This window comes from Pleurodeles waltl, chromosome 11, assembly GCF_031143425.1.
Source record: "Pleurodeles waltl isolate 20211129_DDA chromosome 11, aPleWal1.hap1.20221129, whole genome shotgun sequence".
Classification (NCBI taxonomy): domain Eukaryota; kingdom Metazoa; phylum Chordata; class Amphibia; order Caudata; family Salamandridae; genus Pleurodeles; species Pleurodeles waltl.
This window is the reverse complement of record NC_090450.1, coordinates 41,470,663-41,494,157: the sequence shown is the minus strand read 5'-3', so window position 1 is coordinate 41,494,157 and position 23,495 is coordinate 41,470,663. Positions and strand designations below refer to the sequence as shown.

Below are 23,495 nucleotides of genomic sequence, written 5' to 3'. Positions count from 1 at the left end.
CACTGAATGCAGTCAGGTGAGTCCTTTGGGCAGTCAGGCAGTTCTTCTTGGCAGGATGCAGGTTCTGTTTACAAGTTTCTTCTCCAGATAGTGTCTAAGGTGGTAGGGCAGAGGCCCTGTTTTTATACCCAAATGTGCCTTTGAAGTGGGGGAGACTTCAAAGAGTGGCTTAGAAATGCAGCAGGTCCCCTTTCAGTTCAATCCTGTCTGCCAGGGTCCCAGTAGGGGGTGTGGCAGTCCTTTGTGTGAGAGCAGGCCCTCCACCCTCCCAGCCCAGGAAGACCCATTCAAAATGCAGATGTACGCAAGTGAGGCTGAGTATCCTGTGTTTGGGGTGTGCCTGAGTGAATGCACAAGGAGCTGTCAACTAAACCCAGCCAGACGTGGATTGTAAGGCACAGAAAGATTTATGTGCAGAGAAATGCTCACTTTCTAAAAGTGGCATTTCTAAAATAGTAATATTAAATCCAACTTCACCAGTCAGCAGGATTTTGTATTACCATTCTGGCCATACTAAATATGACCTTCCTACTCCTTTCAGATCAGCAGCTACCACTTCAACAATGCATGAGGGCAGCCCCAATGTTAGCCTATGAAGGACTCAGGCCTCACAGTAGTGTAAAAACACATTTAGGAGTTTTACACTACCAGGACATGTAAAATACACAGGTACATGTCCTGCCTTTTACCCACACAGCACCCTGCTCTGTGGGTTACCTAGGGCACATCTTAGGGGTGTCTTATATGTAGAAAAAGGGGAGTTTTAGGCTTGTCAAGTACTTTTAAATGCCAAGTCGAAGTGGCAGTGAAACTGCACACACAGGCCTTGCAATGGAAGGCCTGAGACAAGGTTAAGGGGCTACTTAAGTGGGTGGACAACCAGTGCTGCAGGTCCACTAGTAGCATTTAATCTACAGGCTATGGGAACATACAGTGCACATTACTAGGGACTTATAAGTAAATTAGATAGTCCAATTGGGTATGATCCAATGTTACAATGTTTACAAGGAGAGAGCATATGCACTTTAGCACTGGTTAGCAGTGGTAAAGTGTGCAGAGTCTAAAAAACAGTAATAACAGTGTCCAAAAAGTGGTGGGAGGCAGGCAAAAAGTTAGGGGTGACCACCCTAAGGCTGTCAGGTCTAACACCTATTATTTGTTACAATTTAAAAAAAGCCCCATGTAGAAATTCTGCAGTTTCCTGGCCTAGCTAATTTGGGGGTCATTCCGACCCTGGTGGTCATGGACCGCCAGGGCCGGGGACGGAGAAAGCACCGCCAACAGGCTCGCGGTGCTTCCGGGGCAATTCTGACCGCCGCGGTCAGAAAAGGGAAACCAGCGGTTTCCCGCCGGTTTTCCCCTGCCCCAGGAAATCCTCCACGGCGGCGCTGCAAGCAGCGCCGCCATGGGGATTCCGACCCCCTTCCCGCCAGCCTGTTCCTGGCGGTTTACACTGCCAGGAAGAGGCTGGCGGGAACGGGTGTCGTTGGGCCCCTGGGGGCCCCTGCAGTGCCCATGCCACTGGCCACTGGCATGGGCACTGCAGGGTGCCCCTAACAGGGCCCCATTAAAATTTTCAGTGTCTGCAAAGCAGACACTGAAAATCGCGACGGGTGCCACTGCACCCGTCGCACACCAGCAACTCCGCCGGCTCCATTCGGAGCCGGCTTCATCGTTGCTGGGGCTTTCCCGCTGGGCGGGCGGGCGGCCTTTTGGCGGTCGCCCGCCCAGCAGGAAAGTCAGAATGACCGCTGCGGTCATTTGACCACGGTACAGTCTTTTGGCGGTCTCCGCCCGGCGGGCGGTGCCCGCTGCCCGCCGGGGTCGGAATGACCCCCTTTGTGTTTGATGCCTGTTCCTGGGTCACATGACTGGGTGTAGGTGGCTTTTGGACTTTGATTGTTCCTCAACAAAGGGATTAGGTGTGCCTGGATGGGCCATCAGTGGAAGGATGGAACATTGGAGGCGGACACAGCACAACTTCCATAGCAATAAGCTGTGCACTGCCTTCATTTAAAGTACTTCATATCACTGCATTGTTCAGGCAACAGGTTGGGGCCGAGGCGAGAGATGCAGGAAACACCAAGCACTTCAAAAGGAATTCTCTAGAAATTTCTCATACTTCAAGGAAGGCACCAGGCATAAAAAATACTACCCTCAGACCCACTCTTCAGTTCACTTTCTGGACCTGTAGAAAGACTCTCAGAGGACTGCCTGCTGCTGTGGCCTGATGTGCACTTAATTGGATGGAATGCATTAATGTACTTGAAAGAAATGCTCTATACTACCAGAATGATTCCAGGGACTAGTTGGCTGGCCCCTGGATCAGAGCCTGACCTAAAGGGCTCTAACCATCTTAAACCTGGACCTAGTCTAAGTGAGTTTTAACCCTCCAAATGGTGCCTCTCTTGTCCTGGACCCTTGGAAGTGGTTCTACAATTGCCTAGACAGCCAAAATCCCAAAATTGGGTCTTTGATAATTTTGGCTTGAAATTGGTCTGAGAACTGAGAGGAGACTGGGACCAACCTGATCTGCTTGTTAACCCGGTCAGAACATTTTTTTTAATTTCTTCTGAGTCTGAAGGTAAGCTTCAACTGGGCCCCACTTCCTGTATCCAAATAGCACTCCATCGCAGTAGACCATATTTTTCGACCTAGCCCCTGTCTCATTCAACTAGAGGTCTGCTTTGATCATTTAGGTGCTATTTATTAACTGAAAATTAAAAAAATCATAATTTCAGTTCTACTGACTGATTTTTTTAAATTAAAATATACTCTCCTTTTTAACGTTTTCTTGTGATGTTTTTTCGCTCATTACTGTTTATGTGCTGCACCAATACTTTACACATTGCCTATAAGTTAGGCCTGACTGCTTTTGTGCCAGGCTACAGCAGATTAAGCACAAGATATTTTAGTACCTTTTGTGGTTTATATTTACAGGGACTGTGACTGTTGGTTGAGCAAGTCTAAACACTCCACTACACTAACAACCTATTGGACGAGTTTTAGAGTCTTAGGTGGCCATTCTTAGTTTGGCAGTCATCATTGAAGACCTCCGCACAAGTGGGCGCAGAAAAACCGATAATGATGGCAGAGTGAAGACCGCCATATTACGAGTCACCCACACCACACCGCCAAAAATACACCCAAAAAACGACACCGTCATCCCAAACAACGGCATGTAGGAGGCGGCTGCACCACCTGTACCGCCCCGCCGAGAATATTCCGGCTCACAAATAACGAGTCACAAATCAGCACCGTGGACTCAACACAGCAGAAATCCATTGGCGGTCAGAGTTGCCGCAGGGAAAATAGGAACCACCGCCAGAACACTGCACCACATTGGACAATATCATTATCCAACACCTGAGACACATTCACACACCTGTCCACAGCGCTACAAAACACACCCCCACACATACCCAGGACCCTTTGCAACCATAAACTCTGACAGAGCGAGGCAAGTGCACACTGACAGGAGGCACTTCACCTAGATACCTACAGGCACCTTCACACTGAACACGCATCACACAACACACCACTGCACACAAACACCACAGAGCACACACATACCACTACACAAACTCACATCAACAAACAGCACACCCGGAAACAACATCAAACACCCCCACCCTCAACACAACCACCATGGCACCACCAAAAAACCCACGATTCACAGAAGAGGAGCTCAGGGTAATGGTTGAGGAAATCCTCAGAGTGGAGCCGTGACTGTTTGGGGCAAAGGTCCAGCAGACATCCATAGCCCGGAAGAACGACCCATGACAGAGGATAGTCATCAGGGTGAATGCAGTGGGTAACCATCCACGCAGAAAGGGATGACATTAGGAAGAGGTGGAATGACCTTAGGGGGAAAGTACGGGCCATGGCTTCCAGGCACCAAATTGCCATCATGAGGACAGGTGATGGGCCCCCACCGGACCCCCCAGCAATGTCACTGTGGGTGGAGAAGGTCCTAGCCATACTACATCCAGAAGGGTTGACGGGAATAACTACTGGACAGGACACTGGTAAGTCTATTGTACTCCCCGGCCAACATGTCCCTGTGCACAGCATGTACCCCCTCCCACCACCCTAATGTGCACAAACCCACCATTTACCCAATACCCACCCTTGCATGCCACAGCACCCTACTGACACCATTCCCTCACAGGCCCATCTAGTGCATGGATACCCCACACTGCAGCAAGTACCACATCTACCACAATGCAAAACTTCCTATCCTTGCATGACTGCTACATCCACGTCACATTACTGCAATTGCACCTTAAACCATGTCACTCCCCATCACCAATAAGTATTACGAATGCACATTAGTTCATGCAATGACAGTAGCAAGGCAAACATGAACTATCCTCCAAAATAGGCCCATTGTAACATTTCACTGATGGGAACACAAGCAGTGGATTGCTAACTGTCAATGCCATTACTGCCCTGCAAATCCAATCTATGATGGCATACAACCATGTGTGTCACTGCTAGAATACCATCATCTGACACAATACCTCTCATTACACAGGTCTCCCAAGTACTGCCACATAGCAGAGGAGCCCAGTGACAGAAAACCCAGGCCTGAAAGCAGGTTCAATAGGGGAGGACTACCCTGGAAGAATGGATATGGGCGAGTAACCTGGCCCATCAGGCATGAGTGGTCAGCCCACCACCACCAGCATCGCCCTGCCCACAACTGAAACCACCTCCCCTGTGGCAGCCAATGTACAGCAGAGCCCACCTTCTCATACCTGTGTCCCAAGGTCACATCAAACAACAGTGTGACCCACAGGACAGGGGCAGGAGTCAACTGTGCAAGTCCAAGACACTGACAGTCCTGGTGTCAGTGGGAGGGGGCACAGGGGGCAAAGGCCAGTGGTAGGGCAATCGTGGGCCAAGGGACGAGGCTGGTACAGGACATGACTTGGCCAGGAAGTCGTCTCCAGAGTCCTGGGAGTCTAGCAGCAAACCGAGGACAAGATGGGTCAGATACACACCACCTTGCAGGACACGCAAAGGCTGCAGAGGGAATACCACCAGGAGGCCATGCAGCAGTGACAGGCACTCAGTGCCACCATTGTCTCCCTATTAGGGGAGTTCAAGCAACTGAACAACATACTGCGGACATCCTCAACCTAACAGCAGTCCACATCCAGTAGTCAGGCAACACCACTGGTAACAACATCAGCACCTGCTACTGGAATTGAGGCACAGGAGGAAGACCCACAGGCAACCAGCACCCTACCCCTGCACCTGAGGAACTACCCCGCAAAAGAGGCCACCCATCCAGACATCCCGCAGGACCTCAGGCCAAGACCAATACCCCCACCAGTAAGTGATCCTTCTTCTGAACTGTGTCCCTTGTGTGCCACTGTTACACCCTGTTGGCTGTTCAATACCAAGTACACAGCATACTGGGCAAATGGATACAGGACTTGTGTGACAAACAGCTGTACCACCCACTCTGATAGCACCTACACTAATACCCCACTCCTGTGGACTATATTGTCATACACTCAATAAACACAAATTCACACAAGTCATGGTACACGTCTCTTCATTGTATGTAGAGGCAATCTTGTTTCCAAGAAGCAAATACATACACGTCAGAACCATAGCAAGGTTGAAGTGACAGATGTAGTGGGACACCCAGACAGGTGTGTGAGTAAATTCAAATTGTAATGATTTCCAGTGTCAATGATGGCAACAGAGAATACAGAAATCAGCTTGCAGACAGAGATGTGACCTGATGAGGGGAAATTAAATGGAATCAGGCACAAAATTGTAAGGCATATAAACAATACATGCATCCATGCCATTTGACACATACAAAGGATGACAGGCCCAGCAGTTATGATACCACATATGTAAGGGTCTGCATAGGCCATCACACACGTGTGGGACAGGAAAGTTGCAACATATGTATCATCCTCTATTGTACATCTCCCTGAGTGGTCAGGAACAGGTACTTGCCACACAGCAGCCGACAATGCAGCATGACATGCCTAGACAGCAGGACAAGACTGACAAGTCCCCCAAACAGGCAGACTGAGGACCCTAAACCTTTGGCACAACAAAAAGGCTGTAACACAATGGCATCAGCATTCCACACATGTACTTAGCAGCAGTGCATTACCATTACCCATCATGGTAAGTCTACTACCCTTCAAGGTCGGAAACCAAGATGGAAGGCTGCAGTCCCCACACACACCTTGATTCATGCAAATACTGGCTAGTGACTGGCTCCAGCAATACATCTTCCATGTGCAGGTGACATACAATTCACACATACCTGTACATCATTGAAAGTAGTGACGAACCAGGTCAGTCAGTTGTCGTGTGCCTCATCCTCGTCTGTCTCCCCCTCAGCATCAGAGTCACCAGCCCCAAACACTGCTCCAGCATCAATGCCCCCCTCCTCCAACAGTGGGATGTGCCTTCTGATGGCCAGATTATGGAGCATGCAGCATGCAACAATGATCTTGCAGTCTTTCCTAGGTCAGTACTGTAGGGCACCACCAGACACTTGAAGGCAATAAAATCTAGCTTTCAAGAGACCGAAAGTCCGCTCAATCTCTCGTCTCCTCCAACCATGTGCCCCATTGTACCTGTTCTCCCCTCCTGTAGTTGGATGTCTCATAGGTATCAGGAGCCAGGGCAGGTTGGGGTATCCTGAGTCACCTGTGTGGAAAAGAGAACATGACCATAAGTAACAATGCTAGGCAGAGTGCTGACTGTGTTATGAGGGGTGCAAACGTCTGACTTGGAGGGCAGAACACATACCTATGAGCCGGGCCCTTTCTCCCTGTAGCTGTGACATCATTGCGGGGACATTGCTGTTCCTCAGATTTGAATCATGTACTGATCCTGGGAATTTTGTCTTCACTTGTGTTATGTTCTCATCTGTAAGACACACCACTTGCACATTGAGTGACTATATACTATACCTGTTTATGTAGACCTGTTCATTGGTCCTTGGAGGTACCAAGGCAATGTGAGTCCCATCAATGGCCCCAATTACATGTGGGACATTTAATATGTTGTAGAAGGCTACTTTTACAGCAGGCAATTGTGGAGGTTGTGGGTACCTAATGTACCTGTGCACATGCTTGAGGAGGGCATCGAGCACATCCTGCAACACCTTACTGAACTGGGGCTGTGAAAACCCTGCAGCCAGTCCCACTGTGAACTGAAAAGAGCCACTTGCCAGAAAATGTAGGACTAACAACACCTGGACTGTTGGAGGAATGGCGTATGTATTTCTCAAACCCAGCAGGAGGTCTGGCTTCAACTGGGTGACCGATTCCCCGATGCACAAATGGTTCAGTCGATAGGTCAGGTTGATGTGGTGCTCTTCCATGGTAACAAGATTTACAAGTGGCCGGTAAACTGGTGCATTCCTTATTACTCCATTGTGGCGATATTTGTGCAGGGACAAACACAACAATCTGGGAACCTCTCACAATGTAGGGCACCAAGTATGACATACGACAGTCATGAAGTGTCAATTATGCAAGTTGGCTGTCATGTTGTGGGAAGACACATTACTCCACAATCCATTCCTAACCAGACGATGGCACATGATCCCTGTGGCAATGGACATATACAGGACATGTACACGTACACCTTCCATGTGTTCCACTGTACTGATCAAATATGGTGACAACTGTAGTGAAAAATGTGGTGATGTCACCAGACACTCACTACATGTGTCATTATCCATACTGTGTGTCCTGATGTATCTATTTGTGACGACATGCAGGTGATTGCGCAGTGTGCACCCAGGACAGTAATGGCACAGGCTAATATGACATTCGCCTGTCCGGCATGCTTTGTTCAGCTGGAAGTGACTTTGTTCTGCTGGCGGAAGTTGTCATGGCGGAAGGCGGCCTGAACCGCTGTGCAACTCCCCATTGGTCACATTGCTAGGACCAATGACGATCTCTGCCAGGAGTGACGGTCATGACCGCTGCGGTGTGTATGTCAGCTCACTTGACTCGTGGCTTTCGGGCAAGACAGATCTCCACTTCGTGTGTTGCTGTTTCCTCTCCCGTGGAGCAATGATGGCATGCACTGCAGGGGATAGGGCCCAGCCGTCACTACGGAGGAACTAGAGAAACTGGTGGAAGGGGTCCTAACGCTGTATGGGCAGTTGTACGGTGCACCAGGGCAACGGGTCAGTACACGTCCTTTGGCCCACATGTCAGTTGGTGTTTGACGATGTATGTGTGTGCACATTGACATGTCAGGACTGATCAGGTTTTTAGCATGCACAAGATGTGTGTGGAATATTGGCAGTGCGCATGGTCCCTGTTTGTTGTGTGTCACCAAAGGTTACTGCTGTATTGTTGTAATTAACATCATGTCCACCCTTTTCTGAATGTTTCCCATGCAAGTCAGCTCCCACCAGAAAAAAGGGTTACGGAGAGCCATCGCCTAGGAAGTGCAGACCCTGGGGGTCCATAGCCGGCGGAGCACCCACTGCAGGAAGCCTTGGGAGGACCTGAGGTGCTGGGCCCGGAAATCCACAGAGGCCCAGCTGGGGATGGCCTCCCAGCGTGGGAGGGGTGCCCATCGGACCCTGTCCCCCCTAATGGCCTGCATACTGGTGGTAGCATACCCAGACTTGGATGGGCGCTTGAAGGCAGCATAGCAGCCACAAGGGGGAAAGTGTTGACTCTCAGGTGACTACTGCATGGTTGTGTACTGCGACCCACACTGGATTAGGAATTGATGTGGTCAGATGTGATTTAGGGAATGCACAGTCCTGGTTGTGACACGCATCATGTAGGGGTGTGTGACAATAGCTATGTTGAGCCAAGCAGGAGAAGAAATGGTGGTACTGTGGCACACGTTCAACTATAGGTATGGGTTGCTCATGTATTCAGTGATGTCACTGGCTGCATCCTCCAACTCTGCGTGTACTGTTGTAGTATAAGGTGGTCATTTAGATACTGTATATGGGCAATGACAGGCATGCTACATGAACATTGCAATTGTTTGACTTGCTACATCAACGGACCTCTGTGGCACATGTACTCCACACATTCCTGTCAGCTAGTTAGTGTTCCCTTTCCCTCTGTGCTCAGATTTGTATCATCCCGTAATGGATGACGTGGATGGGTATGGTCCTGGGCTGGTTTGTTGGATAAGTCATTCATGCAGTTGATAGCCATGTTGTGGTCTTCATTCAGGTGTTTAGGCTGCAGGCATGAGGTGAGTTTGGGTATTGCTTGAATGACCCAAGAGTAAATGATTGCTAAATGGTCTCTTGTTTCTCCGGCAGGGGCTGTAATCTGTATTGTTTGTATGTGAAGTGGATGTGTGGGTTAACATCATTTGCAGCCTTTCTGTTCCTCCCACCCTCCTTCTCTCACTCCACCTCTGTCTATGTGTGCATTAGCATCATCTGGCGAAGGAGGAAGGGCACCGGCAAGGGAGGATGCAGCAGCCTACAGGACCCAGGAGGCGGACACCAGTGAAGCCGAGGGGACAAGTGGGATGGAGGGCGTGAGGAGCATCATGGGGAGACTGTAGCTATCAACACTTCTGATTCAGATTCTTCTTCCGATGGTAGCTCCCTGGTGGTGGTGGAGCCATCGGGGACCACACAGCACCATTCTTGTCTGCCTCCCCCTTACCAGCACCGCCCTATCTGTGGCACCCCACCCAGTTGCCCATGCCCGCATACCCAGGAGGGTAGGCCCATCTGCCCCTGCCACAGTCAGCCCTGCTGCCCTCAGTGAGGAGGCTATTGTCTTCCTGAGGTCCATCTCTGTAGGGCAGACAACGATTGTGAATGCCATCCAGGGACTGGCATCCCAGATGCAGCCATCCAATGCGTTCCTGGAAGGCATTCACAGTGCCTCGTCTGTCCTACAGGGATCGTTTCAAACTCTGGCCCCCTCATTGATGGCAGCCAGTGTCCCTTCATCTTACGCCCCACCTCCAGCTACCTGTTCCAAATCCACAACCCCTCTCTCTACACCCGTCCAAAGCACACCTACATACCAGCATACACCCACTACAACAGACAAGGTGCGCAAAGACAGTCATAGGCATCACAAACATTCCCACAGGCATGCACACACTCAACACACATCTGCAGACATAACAACAGACCCTTTCCCCACCACCTCCTCCCTTGCAGTCACATCTCTACTCGCACCTGCCAGCACTGCATCATCACACACTGGTCCTACTGCCATTCCTGTCATACCCCGAATCCCCACAACAGCAGACTCACAGACCCACACCCCACACACCACATCGGGACTCCCCACAACTACTGTCTTAGCCACCTGCAGCACATCCAGCTCACTTGCTCACACTACCACAACATTCACTCACACATCTCTCATTTCCTCTCCCTGCATCTCTACCGTTCTCCCAGTGTATGCACATGCACCCACTCACCTACCCAACATTCAGCCACTACACACATACAGGCATTGCACACATCAGCATCCACGTAAGCACACCAACACTTCAGACGAGCACTCCCTCTACCTCCACTCCCAACGCTCAATCATGTGACCGCCCCATGTACCTAAGAACGTTTTCCTTGCCACACTTGACATCTTCCATACTCCTCTCCCAACCCATTTTCCCCATAAGTGCAGTGTCCCCCTGCCCCTCCCAGGCCCTTCCACCTCCCATTCCTTGGGTGCCCCCTCTGGTGTTTCCCCTGCTCCTCCACCCAGCAAGAAATCCACCCTTCCCAGTGCCAAAGTCCCCCCTCCTAAGCACAAACCGAAATGTGCCCCTTCCACATCCAAGCTTACCCCACCCTCCACCCCCTTGAGGTGCCTGCCTGTCCCATTAATGCCCCTATGACGTGAAGCCCTATGCTGCCCAGAGTCAAGTTGGGGCCATGATATCTGGACAATGTGTCCTTCATTACCAGACATTGAACTTGCTATTTTGCACATTTTGTATATAGTTTTTTATACATTCTGTTTATAAATACATCTGCCCACATTGCTGTGCTTGGCAAGTTGAGATGCTCATCCTGGTTTCTTTCTACATAGTGGTGTGACATCTATGTGCAAAGGTGTGTGAGGTCAGTGTATAGATTGTGTCTGTGTTGTTGCATGCTCTGGGTAGATGGTTTGGGCCATGGGAATGTTTTGATGTGTGTGACTGCTTGTTTGTGTAGGGTGTTGTGTGCGTCCTTGTGTATGGTGCTGCATATGTGGATTTCCTTAATTGTTGATTGTATGTGTTGTGTCATCTGTATCATTGTTTGGATGTATGTTCACAGCTATTGATTGTGTGTCATTGCTACATAGAGTTCATGGTGTGTGTGTGCGTGGTGTCGCACAACTTGCCTGTATGTTCCTGCATTGAAGTGTTTGTGGTCTAGTTGTCGTTGTCTGATTATGGGGTGTGTTGGTGGTGTTGGAGTGCATTGTGCTACATGTTTGCCACGTATCTGCTTCGCTTTGTGTGTGTATTGGATACTTGCCATTGACGTATATTGTGTGTGCCTGTATGTGGCCTTAGCTGTCTGTGCGAGTAATGTGTGTTATGTGTGGGATTGTATCACTGCCATTTCCTCCCCTCTGTGCTAGGCGTACTGACGGTTGTCGTCTTCATCGCTGTCGGTGGCCCTGAAGGTGTATGGCGAGATACAATCCTGGGAAGACTAGCAGTTCGTCTGCCATAGTGGCCGAGAGGCATCTCAATGCCTGGAGGTGGGTATCTCCTTTTGTACTTTCTGTTTCTGCCAGGTTTTCGTGGCGGTCAGCCTGCACCGGATATCTTGGCGGTGTGGTGACACAGAATATGGCGGGTGGGACTTTGGCTTCCGCCTGCATGAAGTTGGGTTTTGCTGCTGGTTCCTGCTCGTCAGCGGTGGCAGTGCTGGTGGTGAGTTATTTGTGTTGCATTGGGTTCACCGCCTTACTCGTTAAATGGCGTTCTGCACCGCAGCCCTGGCTGCGGCCAAAAGACTGCTGCCGGCGTGGTGGATCAGTTACCGCCAAACTCGGAATGACCACTTCAATGTGACAAGACACACTTGTCATGTCACATGGTTTTAAATGCATATTACAGACTGTAATGGTGATATAGTGACAATATGGTCTGGTGCTGGGTAAATATATGAAAAGGCTTGCAGGGGAAAATGAGAATGGAAGGAAAAATATAGAATGTAGGAAAATAGAATAGGAAGATGTGTAAAAGGAATAAAACAATAGTTACTGAGTTTGAGTGCTTAGCTAAGTATTAAATGAATCATCTGTGTTAATAAAATCCTTAAGTGGCAGCAGAGAAATGACTATAACTATCGAGCTCCAGAAGTCCTGGGATATATGCTTTTGGTCTAAATTATGCAGGATTTATTTTTTGTAATCATGCATTTAGTCTGTTCCAAATCAGGCATATTATTGATTGGTTTTTGCATAATTCGTGCTGGTCCTCTGATATAGAGGTGTTTGCCAGGATTTTTCAATTTGTCAAAGACTGCCTTATGGGTGATAGCATAGGGTAGATCTAATAGATGTAGGTAATATTTGGACATATCAAGACAGCGGGTCCCAGGATCATGTATACAAGATTAGGAGGCAATGCAAAACCAAAAATGTTGAGAATGTATTCCCAATCGAAAGGCATGCATGCAAGGTTGCCAGAGCTGCTTTTGCAGCACCAGCATATGTCACTGTTGAATATTCCTAATTTAAAAAGGTTTTGATGGGGCCTAGAAGGTCCTATGGCTTGTATGAACACAACAATCTTAAAATGAAAAAGGATTATTGAGACAAAATGCAAGGTCAATAGGGTTGAATCCATGTCATATTTTCAGAACTAGTCTTCCATCAAGATACATTGCATGTAAATGTATCTTTTATATTATAGAAATCTAGTTTGGATCTGGCAGTGTTGGGTCCACATCTTCCATACCTTCTACTGAGTTCAGATTCATTATGAATGCTCAACAAGCATGTTAAACAGTCTCCTATGCTTGGAGAACATGTTACTTTCAATTGGTAAAACTCCTTCTACTACATTTATACAATTTCCAAAAAATATTCAATAAAACACATAATTCATGTTTCAGTATTTTCATAATCAAATTACCATTGACTAGAACTAGCACTGACTACTAGCACTGACAAACTTTTACTCTGCCGTTGTTTCATTTTTCATGACCAAAGTCTCTATGTTGAGAATTATTAGGGCTGGTAAAGTTGTTTACCTTTCTGCAGGCCATCATAATTCAATCAACACATATTTCATCTCTTCACATTACAGAGCCAGAAAAGGTTTTCACATTCTTTACAGTGTTTCACATTAGCTTGTGTTCTGCCTGCAAGTAGGGTGACTTTGTGCAAGTCTTCTTTTGGAAAAATAAAAAAGTACAATACAGCAGCTACTGTGTGCTTCCTGAAAACTAACAGAACTGTTTTGTGTCCAGTGTAACAGATGTGAGAGATGAGCATAAATAGTCCTACTTTACCCAGTGCTTAATTTGAGCCAGTGGCTTCTGGTGCTCAGCAACAGTACTTTATTGTCAACACTAGCTCTCATGACAGCCTGCCACTTGGTGGCACTGTCTGTCTTATTTTGTGAGAGGCACAACAGCTGTTGTTTAATAATTAAATGTACATTAAAATCACTAATGTCTGTCACCCAAGGTTATATCATTAGCTGGGGGGCATGTATTAGTCATTTTAATGCATATTTAAAGTCTGGATTGTCACATTTTTATGAGTGCGATGGCTAGAATTGATAGCATTGTCATTGACAGTGCTAGTGGGAGCAATAGGTGGTGCAAGCAGCAGTGACCTCGTAACAAGGGCTCGGGCTTTTCGTTTTTTACAAATTAAGCACTGCCTTTACTTCATAAGCTTTAATGCAAGAAAAAGGAAAAAACTACTTCAGCAATGTGGGAGGGATTAACAAATGGGACTCATGCAGTAGAAGAGGCCAGAACTCGGGACTTCAGTTTCAAGCTTACTGCCATAAACATGGCAGGAAAATAATATAATGTAGTCATTAGACTAAAACATAAAGTTGTAAGACAACAACATGTAATGTAGATATTAATATAGACTAGTAGATTAGGATTGTGTAATGAACAACATTTGTGGGTCATCCTGCATTAATCCTTGTTTCAGTTAATTCATTTAGTTGTTTATTAATAATTGCTATCGTTGTTGATTTCATTTTTGTATAAGAAAAACACATTATGAATGCTAGTTTTATTAGAGAATACTAGTATTTCTGTGTGTAGTTACCTCAATGTTGAGAGTGGGGATTCAGTACATCACTTGCAGATGACAATTCACTGACGTGAGCGTAACTCAGAGGAAGGGATGAGAAACACTCTTCAGTTTACAATTATTCTAGGAAAGGTTGCAGTATCTTTTTGGGGTTTAGGAAATCTACTGGGTATGGTCCCAATAAGTTTGAAGTAACACAACAATAACATGTAGATGCTGAGTGGCTAATGTGAAAATGATAAACTAATTGGTACCTCTAAAAATATGGTAGATCTGGGGCCAGGTAAGGTCATCCTTACATGTGGTTTTCCTCCATTTCTACCAGTCTTTCACAGCCTATGGAGGAAAAGTTATTTTTCCCAGTTTTCCTCTTGCTCTCTAAGTCCATTCAGTGCTCACTGAACCCACTCCATTTAGTGATGATTGCTTACATGCCAACATTTGACTTCTATTGAAACAGAGACAATTTCATGCAGGAGAGAGCCAAAATGAAGCCATTTATTGCTTCATGAATTGGGAGTCTCCTGCCTGAATTGGGTCTAGTAGCATGCATGTGATTAAGCTGAAGTGCAATGAATGTAGCAATGGAGATACTAGACTGTCCTGCCCCTGAATAAGGCACTTCGGGACAGAAACTACTGTTCATAGATTGAGAACAACTGGCTACAGAAAAACACCAAAGAGAATAAGCCACGAAATTATGATCAACCAATAGAAACATACTGATTTTGTTTTGTATTTGTTAAAGTTGTTACCCATCAGTTGAAGCAGTCATAATAGCCACCTTCCCAGCATGCACAGTGTTCCACTCTACTGTGCTGCTGTTCAACCTCAGTATGGAGTGAAGATTCATTAGTGCTGGCTGTCGATGAATTCCATGAGGTCTGATCAATGAACTGAATATGCTTCTTGTTCCCATGACAGTCACCATCTTACTGCAGAATGAAAATAAACGTTTTTAATTTAAAGATTGTGTAAGGTATATTTTATAGTTGTCCCAAGCAGCACACTACAGTATCTCATGTATAATTCCAATACCTGTAAAAAGGGAACATAGTTGTTTTGATTACTATACACAAATATGTTCCTACTGAAAAATGTCATTAGGCAAAAACAAGTGAAAAATGTATAGCCCGCTCTTCTCTTTTTAAAACTCATCGATAATCTACTTGGTGCCTTACCTACAACAAAGGCATGCTCACCTAACTTCCCTCTTTGGAGCAGGGCAGGATTGCAGAATCCTTTTTATGGAATCAGTCAAAGGTCCAAAGAGGAATCCATCACCGAAGAGATAGTGATCTATCTCTTCAACTTGACATTTAATTTTTTGCTACTGAAACAACGAAGAATTCATTGCACCATCTTAAGAACCCAAATCATCTAGAAAGAGGTCATCAACCGTTAAAGTTTGTTACAGAGGAATTGAATTAAATATTCATCAACATACCTGGGGTGGCTCCTCCTCTACGGTAGAGGAGTGTCCCTCCCCCGCCAGCAGCGTCGGCAAAACTTTTACAGTAAAAACATAATAAGCTTAGTTTATTACGTTTTTACTGCAAAAGGGTAGGGGCCACTGGCGTGACAGGGACTGAGGGGGTGTGACAGCACCCCACCTCAGTATGCATGTATGTTTGCCCGGCTGTCGGGGCCAGTTAAACATACATGCGCAGTATGCTCTGTCCACTATGCAGTGCAGGATTGGAGAGAGCAGGCAGCGGCTCCCACTCTGCCTTGGAGTGCCCCGGCTGGGGGCTCTGTCCAATCCCACCGCTGCTTTCATGCTGCCAGCAGCATGAAAGCAGCTGTAGGATTGGACACAGGGCCGGCTGGAACCTGAGCCTGCAGCTGAGTAGCTGTGCGGTGGTGGCAATGCGAAACATTACATTTTTGCTCATTGCCCCCCCACTGCCCACACACGCCGCCCCACCCTTTCTTACTCTTGCGAGCCACGACTGCAACATACTGGCTTTAAAGGGGCAAACAACATTGAAAATCAACAACAAAAGTCATCTATGCAGCAGTTCATGTTGTTTGTTTCTCTAACCTCTAGCACACACCAGCTCTTCCAAGTGCATGCACACTACTTACAACATTAAACATGTGCAGTTAAAGAGAAACACATCCACGCAATACTGCAGCTGACGGCCTCCATCGCTGCAGCTCTCGTAGAGGGGAATACATTCCTTCCTTAGCTTTATTAGGCAAGGCTCTCCATACAAATATACTCCTCCAACCCCTTTGCTTTCATCCAGGGTAATTCATCCCAACCAGCAACACTCTTCACCTTCCAATGATCTTGTACCACTCAACTTTTGAATCCTCTCTACAGTCATTGTTCCCTTCTCTATTTCTTCATCTGAGCAATGTCTGTGCTATTAATTTACCCCCCCCCCTTTCAATATCTACTCAATATTATTTTAAGGACCATACAACTAAGAGTTATAACTGTCTTCGTGTATCATTGAAAGACAAGAGTAGTTAAGTGTTTTGCACAGAAGTATTTTTTAACTGTTTAGTGTCTTTTATTTATTTTTTTCAACAAAATTCGAATTTCTCTTTGAAGTGGAACTCCTCACATATTTGTTACGAAGCAGGCACACATATGTTCATATCTTTAATACTTTTTTGCAGAATATTATTATTTGACTCGGACCTTTCATAAAGGTTCACCCACAAACCTTTTGCCTTCACTCCTATTTTTGCTGAATTTGTTTTTGATGGAGTTAGAACTCTGCGTACTTTACCACTGCTAAAGTGTTTGTGCTCACTCCTTAAATATGGTAGAATTTACTTAAATTCATATTTAGTTTACTTGTAAGTCCTAGTAAATTCTTCTCCCACACCCTTGTTTGCGTTTCTTCTTCCCTTCACCCTCATTCCCTTGTTGTCCATGTTGCTTCTTCACTCTCACCCTCACCCCTTGTTGTCTGTTTTGCTTTTTCTGACATCCAACACAACCCCCTTCTAGTTGTCGATGTTGCTCCACTCAGCCACCTTAAGAAAGAAAAATGCTGTGTCATAGCGCTTTCCTTTTTAGTTTCCTGTTGCCCTTTCCTTAATACCCTCCCTCTCTCTTGGTGTCAGTGGTGCCCATTCACCCTAATTTTAGAAAAAAGGCGACGATGAGGCCAGAACTGGCCACATCATAGCGTTCATTCTTTTAAATCATTTTTCACATGCTCACAGGTTTAGGTCTACCTCTGTTCCAGGGTTTAACTTGGTGTCTGTTACCACACAATCAGTTTTCAAACTAGTCATTGAGTTCCAAAAGAATGCACAACCTTGCTATTTGAGGGGGTTGAGCAACAACATTTCAATTATCTTTAAATAAGCATCCATCAAACAAAGAATGACTGCTGTTGTCTTTCATAATTATTTTTTTAACCACAGCAGCCTGACACGTCACCCTATAATTCTATCCATCTGGACATAAGTGCACAGAAAAAATATTAGTGCTGGGTGGCGATTGATACTTCCACATTTTTTTTATATTTATAACACCACATCACAATGTTATGAGCAATAACAATGTTTCCTCCCACCCCACACTCCTGTTGTCCGTATTGCTTCTCCCCTCCCACCTCTCCTCCCTTGTCTGTGTTGCCTCTTCCTTGCAACCCCCTTGTTGTCTGTTTTGCACCCCCAACCGCCATAGGAAAAAAGCTGTGATGCTGTCAGCACTGGCCACATCATGTTGCTTTATTTTTAGCTTCTAATTATTCGTCTCCCCCACCCTCCCTCCTGTTATCCATTTTACCCACTCGCTATAAGAATAAAAATGCTATGACGTGTTATAGAACTTTTTTCTATCTGTCAGCCATGCTGCACAGGAGCCACGCTTCTATACAACATGGCTAAAAGACATTGGCACAGCTGATAGCGCTCACTTAGGCAAGACCTATTGGTTTTGCCAATGCTTGTTAACTTTGCCCCTTTGTCACCTAATGACCAGATAACATGGTTGTTGTATTCAATAATTCTTTTGGCTATGAAAATGTATGTTTATTTGTAACTGTAGCAGTACTGTGTTGGTTGCTTCTCAGCTTCCTAAGCGTTTATGCCAAATTAATCCAGGTGACCCACTGTGTTTGACATAATTGAAGGAGCAGCTTGAGGTGCGTGGCGGGGCGGCACAGGGGGAAATAATAATAATAAAAAAACTTACCTGAATCACATCCTCTGCCACCATTGCGCCACTCCTCTTTCCCTCGTCACAGGCTGCAGGCACAGGCTCCCAGGCTGTCCAAATATTTGCATATTTGGACCTTCTCCTTTGTGAATGGTAGCGAAAACGTTTTTAAGAGCACTCTTAAAAAATGAAAGGAAAACTTTTCTTTTTTCTATTTTTAAATGCATCTAATTTTACTTTAAGGAAAGCAGGCTGCATTTCAAAAAAATGATTTATTTAAAAACAATCACAGACATTCTGGTCTGCTGACCCCTTCCTGCTTCCCCATCTGCTGAGGTAGCTCTCCTCCCCCAGGGACATCTCTTTGTGTTCAGCCCAGGCCACTTTACACCTCATCGAGGCAGCCTGGCCAGGCTGCCAGAGGCTGGCCAATCATAGAAGGACACTACAGAGCTGAAGTTGGCAACTTTTCAGTTTGAGTTTAAAACTCATTCATCAGTGGGTGGCAGTGTCACACTGTAGTGAACAATTGTAAGTTGTTGGATTTATTATAACAATTAATTTGATACCAAACTTGGGGTATCTGACACTTAGGGGGACTTTGTTACTTAAAATAAAGTCTCTGCGTTTTAGTCTATGGATGCCATTCACTACAGTGATGGAAAAACGAATTTGGCTATTTTACCTCACCTGGGCTTATAAAACAATTTTTATAAGTTCCTTGCTTATAGTTACATGGCATCCATCCCTAGGGGCACATAGGGCACACCTTAGGGGTGACTTATATGTAAAAATAAGGTAGTTTAAGACTTTGGAAGTACTTTTAATTCCAACGTCGAATTTGCATATAACTTTAGTTTAAAAGCAGGCAGTAAGGCAGGCCTGTCTTTAAAATGACACTGGGCACCTCGGCAGTGCACCTATGGGTGCACTACCTATGCTGGGGTCCCTAAACCTAAATGGCCTTCCATATACTAGGGACTTATAGGTAGGTTAATATTGCCCATTATAATGAGCCTAATTTGAATATCCACTTTACACAGAGCACTAGCCCTGGGACTGGTAAGCGGTGCCCAGGGCACAGCCAAGAGTCAGTAACCACCATTACCTGTCCAACAGGTTTGGGGATGACCAGGGCAAAAAAGGGGACTTTCCTACAACACGCTTGCATCCTAATCTGCTGAACGGAATTACACCAAATTTGGCAGGAAGCTAGATCCTGTTCTGCAGATTATGCTTTGGTATAAATCCAATGTGGTTTGGTATAAATCCATTCAGTAGTGTTGGAGTAATTTAAGGGCAAACAATATAGATATATAGGGATGCAGATCCTCCCTGAAGCCAGACCCGTGGATCCAAGTCCGATCCTCAAATCCAGGAGAAAAGCAAGGCACAGATTGGCTGACCGCAACCTGGCAGAAAAGTTGTGACTGCCATTTTGTTTGTCGCATTGGTTCGGGTCTGGGAAAAGAAGAGTGCAAAAACACGAGGGGTCGGGATACCTGCATGGAACACATAGAGGGGTAGGGACCCCTTGAGGTAAAAAAAATTGGCTAATTTTTTTTTGTCCAGTCTGCAGATCTGTGAATCCATGGGTGGATCCGTGGTTTCTTTTTTAAAAAAAACACCCACTGCATTCAACCTCATGCTATCAACCGCAACCTGGCAGAATAGTTGCGACTGCCATTTTGTTTGTCGCATTGGCTCGGGGGTGGGAAAAGAAGAGTGCAAAAAGCACATGAGGGGTCAGGGTACAGGTATTCTGACCCCATAGGACACTTAGAGGGGTAGGGAACACTACCCCCTTGTGGTAAAAAAAATGCCTAATTATTTTTCGTTGTCCAATCTGCAGATCCATGAGTGGATCTGCGGTTCCAGAGAACAATTGGAAAAAAACACCCACTGCATCCAACCTCATGCTGCTCACCGCCAACGGCCATGCGCCGCTTGGGTTTGGGTGCATGCAGGATGGTTGGCCACAGGGCCTGTGGCCAACCCCCGCCCTAAGAAACTATAATTCGTGCCAGTATTTATTTTTCCTGGGAGACATAAACCTGTAAATAATATAATTGGCATTTTAAGATATATATATACGTTTTGTATTCAGAGTATTAGGGTTTATTGTGTATTTAGGTTTATGGCCTACATTACGACTTTGACGGTCGGAATGAGCCGACCGCCAAAGCTGTGGGGAGGAGGCTGACGTAATACCGGCAGACCACCCCCAGTCGTATTATGACGTTTCCACTGGGCTGACTGGCGAGAAATAGCGTATTATGACTTTTCTGCCGGTCAGAACGGCGGTAACTGTGCCACGGCATTGGCTTCGGCTCCATTAAGGGAGCCGAGGCCAATACCATGGCACAACAGCACCCTTGGAATGTGCACTGTCGTATTACAAGGGTGCTGGCAGGGGGGCCCCATCATTGCTTACGGCATGGGCAGTGCAGGGCCCCCCGTGGCCCCCAGCACTGACTTTCCACCAGCCTTTTCATTGTAAGGACCCCGCCATGAAAGGCTAGTGGAAAGAGGACTTGTGATCAGCACAGCGGCACTAAACTCAGCACCGCCATGGCTGACCACGACTCCGACCACTGCCATCCCGCCTGGATCTATGATCCTGACAGTAGTGGTGGTCCCCTGGTGGTCCGACCACCAGGGTCGAAATCTGGCAGTCAGACCACCAGGAGTGGGGTGGTCTGACTGCCACCGCCGAACTCATAATAGGATCCTATGTATTTGGGTTGGTTTTGGAACTGTTACTTACATTCATCGGTAGGTGGCAGTGTCACATTGTAGTGAAACTCTGGTACTCTTTAGTAATAATATTTAAAATAATATGAAGTAATGGTGTGCGTGGTGTAAGTCTGCATGCTAGTTGTTTGCGTGGTAAGTGTATTTTTAATCTAAGCAAATATGAAAGTGTGATAATGGTATGTGTGGTAAAAACTACGATGTAAAGATGTGCATGGTCAAACCACACATGGTAATGTCATACAACCCTTGAGAAAGGGCAAGTTGGCATATCAGCAGGAGCATGCAGTGTGTGCTCCAAAAGCAGAAGGGGCAGACAGTATAGTCAAGAAATGGCACACATGGGGGATGATGGCTCACAGAGAGTCGGTGACTCTATAACTGATAGTGAAGACTGGTGTAGAATTGGAAGGAGGCATGGTGTTACCACGTATAACAAGGAATAGCCTTCAATGATCAAGGCAAATAAACCATTGTGGATACTCAGGTGGAGGCCTCACAGATGTCGCTTATGAACCTAACACTGCTCAGAAGGTTTTACCTTCCATTTGTCCTCATCACAGACGTCCATGACTTGACCTCTCACAGTTGGATGTCTCATTGATCTCCTTGATCATTCAATCAATCTATCAGGAATTTGTAAAGCGCACTACTCACACATGGGGGTGCATTGGTAATGTAGCTCCACTTCAAAGCAAAAAGAAACAACCTAAATTATCAACCCAATGGTTTAACAAAGGTTTGTATGATGAAAGGAAGCCTTAAAAAGATTACAGAAGAAATAGAGACATCCATCCTCCACCGCAATCCTTAAATGTCCCTGAAATGGTAGGTGCCTGTACAAAAGGCAGATCATTTGCAAGAAAACCAATCTCTTCAGATCGCTTCTGGTCTCAGCGAGAACCGACCAAAGCAACTCTTTGATGTGGTCAAAACTGCCAACAGACACTCCACTTCCACATCCACCAAATTTGGTGACCCACCAATGAAATCAGAAGAGTTTCTACAGAACTTCATCTCCAAAGTAATATAGCTTCTAAGTCAAGACATCCACCAACCCCATCCCCGGATACACAATCCAAAGGCACTTGGCAAATATTTAACATTCCAGAGAATGATTTATTCTTGCATCTCACCATTACCCTAACCTCTGTTCACAACTGGATGACTTCTCATCACCTAAAATTTAACCCCTCTAAGTATGAAATCCTCCTCGTCTCCTCTTCGAAATTAACACTCTCATTACAGCCCTGGATAACACATTCTACATCCTCAAATTAAACACCCCACTGTTTTTCTGCAGAGAAATGCTCCCAAGCTGCCCTTCCAGGCATTACGCTCCTTTCTTCTTTGGCATGTTTATTCAAAGTAGTGATATTTCACTGATTAGCTGAAAATTAGGGATATTTAAGATAGGCACTCAGGGTTGATAGGCACTGTGTAATTTTGCGCATCACCCAATGGTAACCAGACACCATGTTTTTTGCCGTCTCTTAAGTGCCCCCCAAGCCCGCATTACGAATGGCCTGTTAAACGAGGGGCCACATGGAGCATGCAACTGTCACACATTGGCAGACTGCAAACTTTAAAATGTCGCACACGACATGCAGTGGCGTAACTCGTGTGTCCTGGGCCCCAGTGCGAGGACTGAAATGTGCCCCCCGGCCGCTGTGTGAACTGTGAAATGTAGCACCAATCAGGCCACTCGGCCCCGGTGCTGCTGCACCTGCTGCATCAATGGAATCGATGCCCCTGTGCAGAGAGGTGTTTGCCGGGTTAAGAGAGGTTGAGTCGGAGAGCAGGGAAAGTCTGACAGCAAGGAGCAGAGGAGATAGGCAGGGGGTAGGAAGAGACAGGAAGCTGAAAATGAGACAATAGACTGCCACTGCTTCAAAGAATGTCGCCTACCTTAATGCCCCAGCAGGAATGTCCGGCGGTCGCAGCGTGTGCCCCTCTGCAGGTTCCTGCCTGGTCTGTCGACTCGGGTGCCAAGAAGACTGGATCCGTGCGGAGGCACCTTGAGGGGGCAGGCCCTTGTAGGTCTTACGTCGACCAACTAGTTGAACTAGTCCAGGAGCGTGCTGCCCCTCCCCTCGGAATCAATGCTTCTCTCCGCGACTCTTGAAAGAATAACTTAACTAAACCTTTAGGTGGTCAGGCAAGATTCTAAATTCCGTTCACATATTGTGGATAAATTAATGTTAACATCCCTTGCTCAGTACAAATCTCTGAATAAACTGGGCAATAGTAATGTCATATATTTACAGCGGTTAGAAGTGCAGAAGTGTGGCATGAAACACTTTAAAAGCATAATTATCAGAACTAATGTTGTTTTCTTCTGGTCCCATCCATAAGCCTTACCTCAGCTCCCTCGCTCC

General features: G+C 46.4%; 1 protein-coding gene across 1 annotated transcript in view; it reads right to left on the bottom strand.

Moving 5' to 3' along the window:
* LOC138265367 (dehydrogenase/reductase SDR family member 4-like) overlaps positions 1-23,183 on the bottom strand; it is a 126,076-nt gene extending 102,893 nt beyond the window's left edge. Inside the window, exons 1-2 of the mRNA XM_069213011.1 lie at positions 23,026-23,183; positions 14,990-15,169 (exon numbers count right to left, since the gene is read on the bottom strand). Coding sequence (XP_069069112.1) covers positions 14,990-15,165 — 176 coding nt within the window. The 5' untranslated portion in view covers positions 15,166-15,169; positions 23,026-23,183. The remainder of the gene's footprint in view (positions 1-14,989; positions 15,170-23,025) is intronic.
* Between the last annotated feature and the right edge of the window lie 312 nt (positions 23,184-23,495).